General features: G+C 41.6%; 1 protein-coding gene across 1 annotated transcript in view; it reads right to left on the bottom strand.

Moving 5' to 3' along the window:
* The window catches only part of PAK5 (p21 (RAC1) activated kinase 5), a 318508-nt gene that overhangs the window by 31096 nt on the left and 272973 nt on the right, over positions 1 to 14439 (bottom strand). Inside the window, exon 4 of the mRNA XM_059896634.1 lies at positions 11849 to 12634. Within this exon, the coding sequence (XP_059752617.1) occupies positions 11849 to 12634 (786 nt within the window). The remainder of the gene's footprint in view (positions 1 to 11848; positions 12635 to 14439) is intronic.

Here is a 14439-nt window from a genome sequence, read left to right on the forward strand (position 1 = left end):
TCCATTAACCAACTGCTCTGTTAGAAGCCTGTCTCACAGGAGTAACTCACACTGATGTTAATAATGATACTTGACATTTGCTGAGTGCTTCCCACGTGCCAGGGACTGTTCCAAGCATTTCATGTACATGGCTACATTTAAATCCCAAGTTACACAGTGAGATAAAGTCCTGTAATTGTTCCATTTTACAGAAAAGTAAACTGAGGCACCACGGGTTTAAGTAGTCATGCAAAGGTCTCAAAGCTCCTAAGAAGTCGAGCTGGGGTTCAAATCCAGACAATGTCACTTTAGAACCTGGGTCCTTGATACCTTCTCAGAGCTATCTTTCAATGATGAAAAGGTAGACAGGGTCAGGACAGAGGTGGGCACAGTGTAGAGTGACTGCTACGGAGCTAAAGCCTGATTAGGGTGTTTCACTGGGGGCCCAGATGTCTGAGCAGCCTGAGGCCAAATGCAAGAACTGGGCCAGAAAATGATGGATGATAATGCCTGGGGTAGGGGGGTGAAAAGAAAAATTAAGTGTGTGTGTGTGTGTGTGTGTGTGTGTGTGTGTGTTTGTGTGTGTGTGTGTGTGTGTGTGTTAACAGTCTTGGCTTATAGAAATCAGCTCAAAATATACAAAAAAGGAATAATCATCACAGCAAAATGAGTTGCTCATATATACATAATTCACTGCTTTCATTTTTACTTTGGCCAGAGCAGGATTTTGTGTTCAGCTGCAATGTCCAAACTTTCTTCTGTGTGTTTGTTCAAGAAAGAAAGCCCAAGCTTTCTTCTATAACATGGCCTCCTGGCCCTTTTACATGGCTCTTAAACTGTTATAATTATTTAACTGTTCTACTCTAAATCATCTTTCCCATGATATCTTATAATTATAAATGGGTGAAACAAAAATGATGAATTTGTCCATATATACTGTTTTGTACATATATACACGTTCATGTCTATAAGAGAGACTTGCAGAAGAGTGAAGCTTGAACTGGGCTACCTTTTCTACAACCTGATTTACAAATATATTCTAGAACAAAAGGAGTACATTTGGAGTCCACGTGGGCAGGACTGTAGCATCTCAAGAGGGATGTAGGATTTTATCATCTAGTGAAACCACAATGTGGTGTAATTGGACCAGGGAAAGGTACAGATATTTAATAAGCAAATCCAATGTGCCTCCCACCATCCGTGCCCCAAACCATTTCCAAAAGATCTATGCATATAGTTTACCTTCTAAGACCTTATTGCAAGGGCATAGGGAGCAGGGGTGGAAAGCCACAAGGCAGGAGAGAAAACAATAAAGAGACACCAGAAAGGCTTCCCCCACTCCTCCAAAGAGAACAGTCCTGTGATTCTGTGGAAAAGTATCAATAGTTTCATACAAGTGAGACCATGGTCTGCATACTTTTAAGGGTGATCTCCATATGGCAAGATGTTATAAGAGGAGAACAGATTTATTTTGTAAATTATTACCCAGGCTGATATCACCAGACTGCCAAACTGCTTAGTTGATGTCACAGGACCACTAATTGTCATTGGAAATCAGATACGTTCTCAGAAGGAATTCTCACTACAGGAATCTTTAAAATTACTGAAAAGACATAGAAACAGTCTTAGTTTCCTTCCTCTAAAATGGTTAATAACATATATTCAGTTTTTAGTTTCCCAATGCCTTTTAGAATTCAATATAAATTAAATCTTAAAGAAACGGACATTTTCATGTCTCTATTCAAACCCAATCAAAAAATAAGAAGGACCAAAAAAACAAAAAAAAAAAAGCAGTATTATATGGGAATAAATAATCCTCAGTTAACAACTCAGCCAGATTCCCCTTCCACAATGAGCACATCTCCAAGGATCGGGCCAGTCACAGGCTTGCGATGTATCAAAATTATAAATAATTATAGCAATGAATTCATTTAATCAATCAATTTCACCAGTGGTGTGCTGGGGTGGACAGGGCATAAAACTCCACACAGCTATCAATTACTCCGATTACAGCTGGCTGCCAGCCAGAATTCCCCTGATCCATGTTAGTTAAATGCACATTAATCTGAATTTGGCAGTGTAATCAAGGACCTAACTGAACTGTGAAATTGAATTCTGCAGTAGAACATCATTTGACCATTTTATGCCAAGGCTAGGAAAAAAGGCTTGGTGGGGGGAAGGAGAGAGAAAGAAAAGAAGGAAAAAAACACTGCGGCAGCATCTATTTGTCACTGTGGCCTTCCGTGCTGGTGACAGGGAGGCTGCGGCTGGATTGTGCTGGATGTGTGTGTGTGTGCACGGGCAGGCGTGTTGTTAAGTCTGCGTCCACAGAATGGGGACTGCGGAAGTTTCCATGAAGGATGGTGTCTCTCTATCCACTCCTTGCAGTTATAGGGGATGGGAAGGCAGCCGGTTCCAGTGCCTGAGTGTGATGCTCCAGTACACCTTTCAAAGTACAATAAAGCAAAGACACTGCTCATCTCCCAAATGAAAAAAAGCCAGGCTGCGTGCTGCTTGTTCTCCACAAATCAAATGCAGGATAAAAGTGAATCATGAGGCTCTGAGCAAGAAAAGGACATCTTAAATTGTCCTTACTTGACTCAAAGGGAAAGGTAACAGGACCAGGCTTGGCTTGGCTTGGGGAAAGAAAAACGTCTGCTTGTAAGGATTTGGGAGAGAATCAGTACCTAGCTTTCTCTGTAGGGACATTTTAGAGACTGATAATTAGGGGAAGGGGATTCATTAAACCCTGTGACCTGCATCCCTGCTGTTATGCTCTGCAATCCCACAGCAGGAACGCCACTGATGGTGGCCAGTCCCCACCTGCCTGGCCTGTGGCAGATGGGCTCCTGTGTCTCCATCCATGACTTTCCAGCCTCCATTTCTCCTGCTGAAGTGACTGCTGACACGAGAGCTCCGATTACAGGATGGTAGGGAGTTGTTCCACCTCCAATGGCATCTTAATAAACAACAGCTACTGTCCCCGCTTGAGGCAAAACCATGTTCAGTTTCCTATGAATTACTTATATTCATTTACTAAATGGAGTGGCCCTGTTTCAGAGCCTATTATATGGACCAAATGACAAAGAGACACAGCACACACTTTGAGCTGGCATTCAATTTCAGTGAAAGAGGCACGCATATCACAGCAGGGAGCAGCGGTCAAGGGCAGGGCCCAGTAGAACCTCAGGGATCAAGGTGTCTCCTTAAGGTCCTGGTGCAAGGAACTTGGGAAGGAGGTTCAGTTCTGGATGATCAGACACTTGCTGGGTTTCCAAACTGCATGTAGCAGAAAGCCATTCACCTTATTTAGCATTTTTGCAGGAAAATCTCCCACACCGTGAGGCTGGATTCCTATTTAGGCATGTAGGAATTTACACCTTATGACACGAAGTCTGAAGAGACGTGTACTTCCCTGCCTTACAAAACGGATGGCAAATGCACACAGAGAGTTCTGACAAGTGGCTCATGACCCCTACAAAGAGGCAAACCCTAGTTATTTGAAGAAATGAATCAATCTCCCATCAGCAGGCTCAAGGGGACAGGGTATTTTGGGCTCTTCCTCCACCTCCGAATCAGTATATCCAATTCACCCCCCACCGTTGCTACTCCAAACTAAGGATGCATCCTCTATTCAAGAGCAGAGTACTCTGACCTGTGATCTGTCACCGCCTGCAGAGACATGGTGGGGGGAAGGGGGCTGCACCTTTAGGAATTACTTCGCTGCTGTAGAATATGGTTCAAATGTGTCAGGGCCTCTAAGAGCACTGGGACAGACAATGCCAGGTTAGATTCATTTCGTTTTTAATTTGGTAACGGGAAAACCCACTTATAATGACCAAAATACAATTTACTTTGAACCACAAGAACGTTCATGGGAAGATGAGTTCATTCATAGGCAAATGATGCCTAAAGTCTCCATGAGAAGGGACAGATGTTAGAGATGTTGCTCTGAATCACCTCTTTGATGTTTTATGAGCCTTAATGAACATCTTGCGGGAGCCCATGTGTAAAGGAAGAAAAATCTACAGGCAATACTATCCATTGTTATATTAAGCAATTAAGCACTTTCTCTCTCCCCCTGCCCCCTTCTCAGATTTTTGACGCAGCCCATCAGATTTCAACATCCTCGTCATTTCACTACCCATCAGGCCCTAAAGTATCTCTGAAAAGTGTTCTGCTGGGATCCTTAGTAGATTAGGAGCTACAGTTTTGTTCCTGGAGCCTTGGTTGAATCTGGGCGTGACAAGTACCACAAAGAATGGTGAGACATTAAACTATTGATTCAGGGAGGCTGAGCACACTGGTTCAATTGCTTTTTCCTTCTAGGAAAAGCAAAGTGAAGCTGAGCAGGGAAAAATCATTGCACTGGTGACCCCAGAATGAAGGTCTAGGGAACCATGCCACTGTTTTTCTTGCATCCTCTCTCTTCACTCAGAGCCCCTTAATATGCTAGCTATTTGGGATGACGTGGGCCCAGCATTGGTCACTTTGCTGCTCTGTGCAGTGGAGATGAAGAGGGTAAGGTAGAGGGATTGGTTGGCAGGAACCATCACAACTATGCATCTATAGAGATGATGGCTCTTGCCTTAATGCTGCTAAATTTTCTGTTCTCTCTTAGCAGCTGTCTTCCATAAGAAGTCTGAGAATGTCATTTCCATTCTGGAGAGTAGAGAAAGCACTGGGGTGGCAGGATTGTGGTCCTCAGGCCAGTTCAGTTGCTAAGGCTCTGCATGACCTTGAGAAGTCACACGGCTACTCTGGCCTTCCGTGACCCATATCTCTAAAGAGATGACAGTAGTAATTATGAGGTTGCACAGAGTGGCCGTGAGGGCAGAGTCAGATAGAACCTGTCCCCATATTTTGAAAATATATAAAAGATTATACCGACAGGATGCTCCTGTGACTGGCGAGAGCAGATATGGTGACATGTTTTCCAACCAGAAATATTCCTGAGACTAAGGGCTGACACTGAGGGCTTGCCATGTGCTAACTCCTTTACATTTATTAAACTTTTTTCATCCTCAGGACAAGTTTGAAGTAGGTATTGAGACACCCTATTTACAGATGAATGAACTGAGGCACAGACAAGATCACACAGCTAGAAAGTGCTGGAATCTTGGGGATCTGATTCTAGAACTTGTGCTCTTCAATGCCTTCTGTAATGGGTGAGAAAATCTGGTCTGTCTTTTATAAAATCAAATAAGACCATCATTCAAGGTACAGTGAGTGCGTAGGAGAGCCTCAGGGATCACTACTCTTAATGCTTCCTTTGCAACCCATGGTCCCAGCTTTACCCACAAATCACAGTCTGCTGATGCTAAGGCGCTTCTTAGAGGATTCCAGCCTACCAAGAACAGACAGAATAAAGTGCATTCCCATGCACCTCAAATCCACCTGTGAATCAGCACCCATTCTTTGTCAGAAAGGTGAGGGCTGCCTGCGGTGTGTGCATCTAGGCCCCAAGGCCTCATATCTCTCTCTCTGCTCCTTGGTTTTCTTGGTGGAAATGGGAATGTTCTGGAATAGGTAGGCTTTAGAGTGAGATGGACCTAATTTTGGATCCTGGCTCAGCTGTTTGTCTTCATATCCTTGGGACGTCAGGAAAGATATAGTCTCTTTGAGTCTCAGCTTCTTCACTGTAGAAGGGAGATGATCTTGAATTCTTCCAGAGTTGTTGCGAGGACAAAATTGGGTCATGGTTGTAAAATGTCTAGCACAGTGCCTGGCACACAGTAACCTCCAGCGTCACATCACAGCCGTCATCCATCTACACACTATACACACAGACTGATGTATACAGATGATGCATATTAATAATTAGGTTACTGTAATTGTCAACTTATTTAACCTCACTCAACATCATAAGGCAGGGGCAGTCTTTATTCCCATTTCATAGATAAAGAAGTAAGGGCACAGTTAAGCAGTTTATTCACCCAACTGTAAGTGGCAATATCAAGACTCAAACCCAGGGAGTTTATCTCCGGAACCTATAGCCTTGACTGCCAGAAAGCATTTGGGGAACGACAGCTAGAGAACAGGGCTTCTCAGCTGGAGTTGCTTCTGCTCCCCCTGCCCCATATGACATTGGGCGCTGTCTAGAGATATTTTGGTTGTTACAGGTGAGGGAGGGGTGCTACTGGCCTTTGGTGAGCAGAGGTCAGGGATGCTGCTAAATATCCTACAGTGCATGGGGTGCCCCACAACAAACAATTACCAGGCCCAAAATGTCAATAGTGTCAAGGTTGAGAAATCCAGCTATAGAATGGAACAGGATGACACAAACCAAGGGGACGTTATTGCTGCAGGTGTTAGAAGGAGCTCGTAAGGAGCCAGGTTAAGGCGTGGCACCGCAGAAGCTATTCCTGTGCCATTGGGGATGTCGCCAATGTCTGGCTGAGGGGGTTGAGCCCAGAAAGCTGGGTCCCAGCTCTGCTATGAGCAGACTGACTGGGCTGTTTCCTGTTCAAAGTTCTAGAACTCCCATGGGATCAGCTGAGGCTCAATTTTAGTGGAAAGCCTGTATTGGTGACTTCTTCCCTTGCCCTATCCTGCTTTTTTCCTATTGCTCTCTCTCCCTCAATAAATCACCTGTTCCAGAATCCCTGTCTCAGGCTCAGCTTCTAGGGATCCCAGCTGAAGAACATCTGCTTTCCTGAAAAGTCTCCAGCTGCCCATCAGAAGTGCTGTCAACATCATTCTATCCCTTCTTCCCTCCCACTGGCTCTGAGGAAGCAGCATTCTTCTCTTCTGGTATTTAGAGTGTAGATCACTTATCTACACTCTAAATACCAGCTTCTCAAATCACAGGGATGGTTGCTACACAGCCATTTTCCTCAGCATCCTTAAAGGTCTCTTTTTCTACTAACCCTTCCTCCCACTTCATGCATCCCAGGCAACCTCCAGAATTTACAGGACTGTGAGGCTCAACAAGGTAACACACGGATCTGGCAACCAGCCAGTGTTTCGTGAACTGGCAGATCTGGGATGACGTTGGGGGCTTCTTGGCAGTTGGAGCCAGAACAAGGGATGCATGTGCTGAGCCAGCACCAGACATCCAAGCCAACAGCCGCCTCATCCCTGGAAAGCATTGGCATGAGCAAAACCAAATGCACTGGAACAGGGTCTCCAGCCAGTTTCCCTCCCTATAAGGCAGCCTTGTCTGCAGGGGAGGGTGGAAAGCAGTCTCTCTCCATATCTGTTTTGGTAATTCTGTGATCTGAATGGTGCTATATGGATATGTTTGGCTTTATCTTTTCCCCCAAGGTTTCATCTGCTCAGCCCCAGCAAAAAAACATTTAAAATTAAAGAGATGGATGCCAATATCTACAGATTTCATAACATCCTTTATTCCTGTTACACTAATGGGAAAGGTAGGTAGATAACATTGGAAGAGTTTTTTACTGTGGGTTAACATTTGTGAATTTTTTTAAAAATTTAAGCCAAAATGTAAAGCTGGTGTCACACACACACACAACCACACACACACACCCCTCCTCATTTTTGCTCTATCTGGAAACTTACTCAAGTTTCATGCTTTCTCTTGTTATTGGAGATGTGAACATTACCCATCAATTTCTAGAATTTTCCATGAGCCAAAGTCAAATTATCTGAGTCATGATTGCTATTTCTTCTCTCAGCAGGAAATCCAAATGTGATTGGTAGATTTTTAAGAGTCTAGTTCTAAGGACACAGGCACCTGAGTCTTTTTAGAGAGATGTTATATTTTTAATCAAGTAAACGTTTTAATTACTAACAGGCCTCCTACCTCCTACCCTCCCACAAGACCTGCTCGTGAATTTCTCATGGGTCTCCTATGAAACATGGAGCAGCAGATTGCTCCTTTGGAGTTCTGATTATAAGGACTGAAAAACACTTGGTAGGAACTGTTATGGGTTTTTTTTTTTTTTTCTTAAGCCACAATAGTAGCCAAATAGACAAATATAAAGCAGGTCTGCTTTGCCTTATATTTAGAAGTCTGCAAGAAGAGGGAATCAGTGAAGAATTAAGCAATCTATCCCCTCCCTCCCTCTTTCCTCCCATCCTCTTCCTATTCCTCCACTTAACCTAAAGTTTTGGTGGCCACTGGGACCTCTCATGGGTTTTATTGGCAAATGCAGTTGAACCCCTAAAACTACATATGCCAATATAATGGGAAAAATACTGAACTGGGAGAAACTGCAGATCTAGATTCTTATTCTTCTTTTGCAACCAACCAACTGTGAAACCTTAAGTGTGCCATGTGACTTTCTGGACCTCACTTTCCCCTTCTGTGAAATGAGTAGGCAAGGGATGTTGGTGGTTATATTAAATCTCAAATGCCTCTAGGGATTAGGCTAATGGGAAAAATTAATGAAGTGGGCTGGGCAGAGCCTGTCCCTTGTAATGGAGCAGCTTTTACCTCCAGCCAATTCTATTTCCAATGCTATGTGAAAATGTGGGCCCAGGGATAACAGGTTGTCCCATTTTTCATAAGAGAAATCTGAGACCCAAAAGCTGAGAATTCTAAGTGAAATATCTTGATTTTTCAGATGTTGAAAATGACTATTGGGTGACTAAACATGTCAATGGGCCAAATACAGCTCCATGACTGAAAGGTTAAAGCCTCTGGACACAATTTTCTTGATGACCATGACCTAAAACAGCTCCCAACAACAAGCATTCAAATATACCATACACACAAAATCATATTTGACCCTGAATAGCCAAAGCAATCCTGAGAAAAAAGAACAAAACTGGAAGCATCACATTTCCTGATTGCAAACTATATTACAAAGTTATAGTAATCAAAACAGTATAGTTTTGGTAAAAAAGCACACTTAGATCAGTGGAACAGAATAGAGAGCCCAGAAATAAACCATACATATATGGTCAATTAATTTTTGACAGAGGAGACAAGAATATATAATGGGGAAAGGATAGTCTCTTCAATAAATAGTTCTGGGAAAACTGAATAGCCACGTGTAAAAGAATGAAACTGGACCCCTATCTTAAACCATACACAAAAATCAACTCAAATGGATTAAAGACTTGAATATAAGACCTGAAACCATAAAGTTCCTAGAAGAAAACATAGGAGTAAGCTGTTTGACATTGCTCTTGGAAATGGTTTGTTTTTTAGACTTGGCATTAAAAGCAAAGGCAACAAAAGCAAAAATAAACAAGTAGGACTAAATTAAACTAAAAAAAACTTCTGCTCAGCAAAGAAAACCACCAACAAAATGAAAAGGCAACCTACAGAACAGGAAAAAATACTTTCAAATCACATATTTGACAAGGAGTTAATATCCAAAATATACTGGGAAATAATAGTGAGGAATTTAGTAGTAAAAACGCCGTATTATCTAATTTAAAAATGATCAGAGTACCTGAATAGACATTTTTCTGAAGAAAACATACAAATGGCCAACAGGTATATAAAAAGGTGCTTAACATCACTAATCATCAGGAAAATGCAAACCAAAACCACGGTGAGAAACCACCTCACACCTGTTAGGATAGCTATTATTAAATAGGTAAGCGATAACAAATTCTGGCAAAGATGTGGAGAAAAGAGAACCCTTGTACACTGTTGATGGGAATGTACACTGGTACAGCCACAATGGAAAACAGTAAGGAAGTTTCTCAAGAAATTAAAAATAGAATTACTACATGATCCGGCAATCTCACTTCTGGGTATATATCCAAAGGAAACAAAATCATTATCTGGAAGGGATATCTGTACTCCCATGCCCATTGCAGCATTATTAGCATAGATATGGTATGGAAACAGCCTATGTGTCCATCAACGAATGAATGGATAAGAAAATGTGAATCAAAGAAATATATATATATATACAAAGGAATATTACTCAGCCTTAAAAGAGAATGAAATCCTGTCATTTGCAATAACATGGAAGAAGCTGAAGGGCTTCATGCTAAGTGAAATAAGCTAGATAGAGAATGACAAATACTATAAATGGCATCATTTGTATGTGGAATCTTAAAAAACAAAGGAAGAAGTCAAACTCATAGAAACAGAGAGTAGAAAAGTGGTTGCCAGGGTCTAGGAGATGGGAAAAAGGAAGAAGTTGGTTAAAGGTTACAAACTTTCAGCTATAAGGTCTGAGGATCGAATGTATAACATGGTGACTATAGTTGATAACACTATATTGTAGAAATCTGCTAAGCAAGTAGAACCTAAATGTTCTCACACATAAACAAAAAAGGTAAACATGTGAGGTGATGAATGTCTTAACTCAGTGAGGGAAATCCTTTCACAATGTATATCAGTTCATCATCTTGTACACTTTAAATATCTTATAATTTTGTCAATTATACCTCAGTTAAGCTGAAAAAAATCACATTCTTTATTCCTAAAGTAACCACTGATGTTCAAAAACCAGAGAATGTAACTAGATTCAGCTACAGAATGTATTAATTTGCTTAGCTCACTCTAGAACTATGAAGAGGTTCCTTTGGTTAAGTGATGTGCACAGTAAATCGAATAAACGATCTCATGCATCATGACACATGCATATGGCTTCTTATAACTTTGTTGGTTAGTTGGACAGACTTCTTTCCAACCATTGCCCCGGCAAGAACATAGGAAGAAAAGGCAGCCATGATACCCTGATCATGGGGATTCAAATAAATAACACAGTGAGATGGAAAACATTCTCAATATTTAAATTTTAACTGGCAGTACATATTTCAGGTCTTTATTTCCTCAAGATTTATTTTTAAGTTTATATGTTGGGAACTAAAGTGATAACTATTTTGCTTTTTCTAAAGTGTGGCTTAGTATGACTAAGTATGGCTTAGTCACTCCCACCATGTCCCTAAAAGACTTCAACATCTTGGATTGGGTTTATGAGAAATAATGAGCAAAGGAAAAATACTGGGTATTGACAATCAATCAAACAGATGATGCAGGCAGGCTTGCCTTCCAGGGTTTGCTATGCAGCCCTTCAAGCGGTTGAAGAGACAGTATTCGGTGAAAGGTCCATGATCACGCTTCAAGAAGTCAAGTCTCCCTCAACTGGTCTGAGACCTCTGAAATCTAGAGCCCACTGCCAGACGTCCCATTTTCACTTTGCTGTACAGGGGAGGCAGCGAAAACATTTCTAAGTTACTCCAGGAAAATAACCCCCTGGCACACTTTCCAAGGCATTTTTGCAAAGTCAGTAACTCCTCCAACAGCCATTCCCAAACTCTGGGATATCACGGATCAGCCACATTTCAAAGCAAATTTGCTGCAGCTAACATTAGAAAGAAAAAGTATCAAGAGAGGAATGACAATAAGACAAAACAAAATATAAAGCACACCAAAGAAGGCCCAGCAACCAGATTCCATCTATTATCCCAAAGTTTCATACGAAAAAACAATGACATTTGAATACTAAACTAGTAGAAAAAACACACTCTCAAAATGCGGGACCATCTCTTGAGTTGAACACAATTAACTTTATTAAAAACTTACCACGTTATCCTGATTTTTTCCCCCTGTCCACAGTTCTTTACCAGAATGCACGAACCACTGTTACTCCACCTAATGGTCTACAACTGTATACTCCTTAACACAGGACTTAATGCCATGTGAGCACATAACATTTAGCATTAGTATATCAGAATATCTTTCAAATACATAATTTTTTTTGCCTTTTAACCAGAACCCTTGTAGGAGCTCCTAAAAGGCTTTGATTTTAATGAATAAATGTGCCTTGCCCTAAATTCTCTGCCTTTGGGGCTCGTGGGTGGAAATCAGGTAGGATTTTGATACGGATTCTCACTTATAGACAAATCAGCACTCTAGAATCTGTATAAGGTTATAGGAGCACACCTTTGTGGAGACCCCACACACCAGAAGGAAGGAGGCGGTGGACGTTACCTTTGGAATGCACATTGTGGGCTCGGACAAGCGAGGGTAGGTGTAGGAGCTGTAGGAGTGTCCTTGGGGGTGGGTTTTAAATGCACTTGCTCCGAAGGGCATCATGGGTTCCTGGAGCCCGGAGCCTGACCGTGACCTCTGCCGCATGGTGGGCTGAGGGCTTGTCTGACTCAGGTATGATGACTTTGGCCTCCTGTCATAGTCATCCAGGCTGGGTCCCCACTCACTTTCGCTGTACGCCAGGCTCTCCTTGGAGCACCCGCTGGTCCCTGCAGTTCTAGAAGGCGTGAATTGGAACGGATAATCCAGAGGGGAGCTGCTTGAGGCTCGCTGGTACCCCCACTTGAGGTCACTGTACTCACTGTGTTTGCTCAGTGAGTCCAAGTGTGTGTGATAATCAACAGGAAACCTGGCTCTGTTGGATTGCAAAGGCTTCATCTCAGAATAGTAGGCTTCCCCATGTTGCATTTTCATTACGTGCCCATTTTGCTTGGCCGAGAGGCTGCCTTTATAAAACGGGTCCAAATCATCTCCATAGAGACTCTTTTCTTTGTACTTTTCCGTCGCATAGTCAGCAGTGGTATCAGATTCGCTGGAATACTGTGAGAAGGTGAGGAATCCATTTTCTTCCCGATGACCTTGACCATGGCTGGAGGCTCCCTGGTCTGGGGTGGGCGGGCTTTCCTTCCTTAGGGAGTTGGAGCGGGTCACGGAGATGTTGTCGAAATCCTCCAGCAGGCCATTGATGGAGGTTTCCTTGCAGGGTTTGTTTCCTCTAACGATTGTCTGGGAATAAGAAAGGGAACACTGTTTAAAGAAAACATTTCATGCTTTCAAATTGATGGAAGAATCCCACCCCGAATCCATCCAACTTAAACCACAGAGGAAAATAGGCCCCAGGAACATTTCATTAAAAAAGATAAAAAAGTCTGTTGGTTGATTTGACTGGTGAAATAAATCAAATATTAAACAATAATCTCAAACTGCAAATTCTTCCTTACCTATCTCAATAGAGAGATCAGACATCAAAAAACCATTTAGAAGACTATATATAGGATATTATTGTCTTATTTTCCAGTTAATTTTCCTCCACTTAATAATAAACCCTAGCTATCTAACAATAAACTGATGATTATAATTTTAAGTCTATAACTCTTTTGTTATAAAAGGTATATTTATTATCTTTTTACATTCGTTATCCAGATTATTTGCAAAATCAAAAACATTGGTACTCGAATAGTAACATACTCAGAAAGAGGTGCACATTTTTTTATACCTTTTTATGGAAGACACATAATAATTGAAGTTATCAGATTTTATAGAAGAGGAAGAAACTTTCTGAGCTGTAAATAGGGAACCGCATGAAGATTACTTGTATGATTTAATTTGTGATCAAATGTGATGTTCTTATTAAGTATATAACTGTAATGCTTTCTTGGCCACACTTCTGTGTATCATTAGCATCATCACTGCTGAATTTTGGATAGCTTGGTAATGATGTGCTTGTACCCGAATCTTAGTGACAAATTGCCAAGCCCAAATATTCCCTTTAATGAGCCTAAATAACACTGGAATGAATAACAGGAACAGAAAGAAATCAGAAACTACTTACAAAACCAGTCAGCTGCACCTTGACAATAACAAGGTTTGCAATAAAATATGACGGGGGTGGATAAAAGAACAAAGAACAAAGTGTGACTTCAGACTTCGGGATTTCAAGAGAAAAACACCTTTGAGAAAGTAGCAAGGAGTTCAAAACTATCTCAGTTAGAACAATAGATTTCAAACTGGAAGAATAAGTCAAAGTTGTCCTAGAGCATATGTTTTTACAGATCAGTGCTTCTCCAACTATCCATAGTGAAAGACAAGGTTTGGTCTTTTTTCCCCCAATCAGTCCTGGACTAAAGCCTTTGGTCTCTACCCTTTTCTTTTAAATAAACGTTTAAGTCTGGAGTACTTTCAGATTAACAGAGAGACTGCAAAGAGAGTTTTCATATATCCCTCACCTAGTCCCCTGATTGTTAACATCTTGCATTACTATTAACTAAACTCCACAGTTTATGTAGATTTCATTAGTTTTTCCCTGGTGTTCCAGGGTCCCATCCAGGATACCTCATTACCTTTATTTGTCAAGTCTCCTTAGACCTGAGACAGTTTCTCAGACTTTCCTTGTTTTTGATGGCCTTGACAATTTTACCGGTCAGGTATTCTGCAGAATGTCCCTCAATTGGGTGTGTCTGAAGTTTTTCTTATGGTTAAACTGGGGTTATTGGTTTTTGGGGAGGAAGATCACAGAGTAATATACCAATTTCATTACATCATATCCAAGGTACACATGGCTCACCACTGATGACGTTGCCCTTGATCACCTGGCCAAGGTCATGGTTGCCTGGTTTCCACACTGTAAAGTTATATTCCCCTCCCTTCCCTCCCGCTTTCCACATTTCACTCTTTAGAAGCAAGTCACTAAGTGCAGCCCATACTCAAGGGGTGTCAAGTCAAGATCTACCTTCCTGGGAGGGTATATCTACATAAAGTACTTGGAATTCTTCTCCACAGGAGACTAGGCAAGTCTCCCTATTTATTTATTC

This window comes from Balaenoptera ricei, chromosome 15 (genome assembly GCF_028023285.1).
Source record: "Balaenoptera ricei isolate mBalRic1 chromosome 15, mBalRic1.hap2, whole genome shotgun sequence".
In the NCBI taxonomy this organism is placed as follows: domain Eukaryota; kingdom Metazoa; phylum Chordata; class Mammalia; order Artiodactyla; family Balaenopteridae; genus Balaenoptera; species Balaenoptera ricei.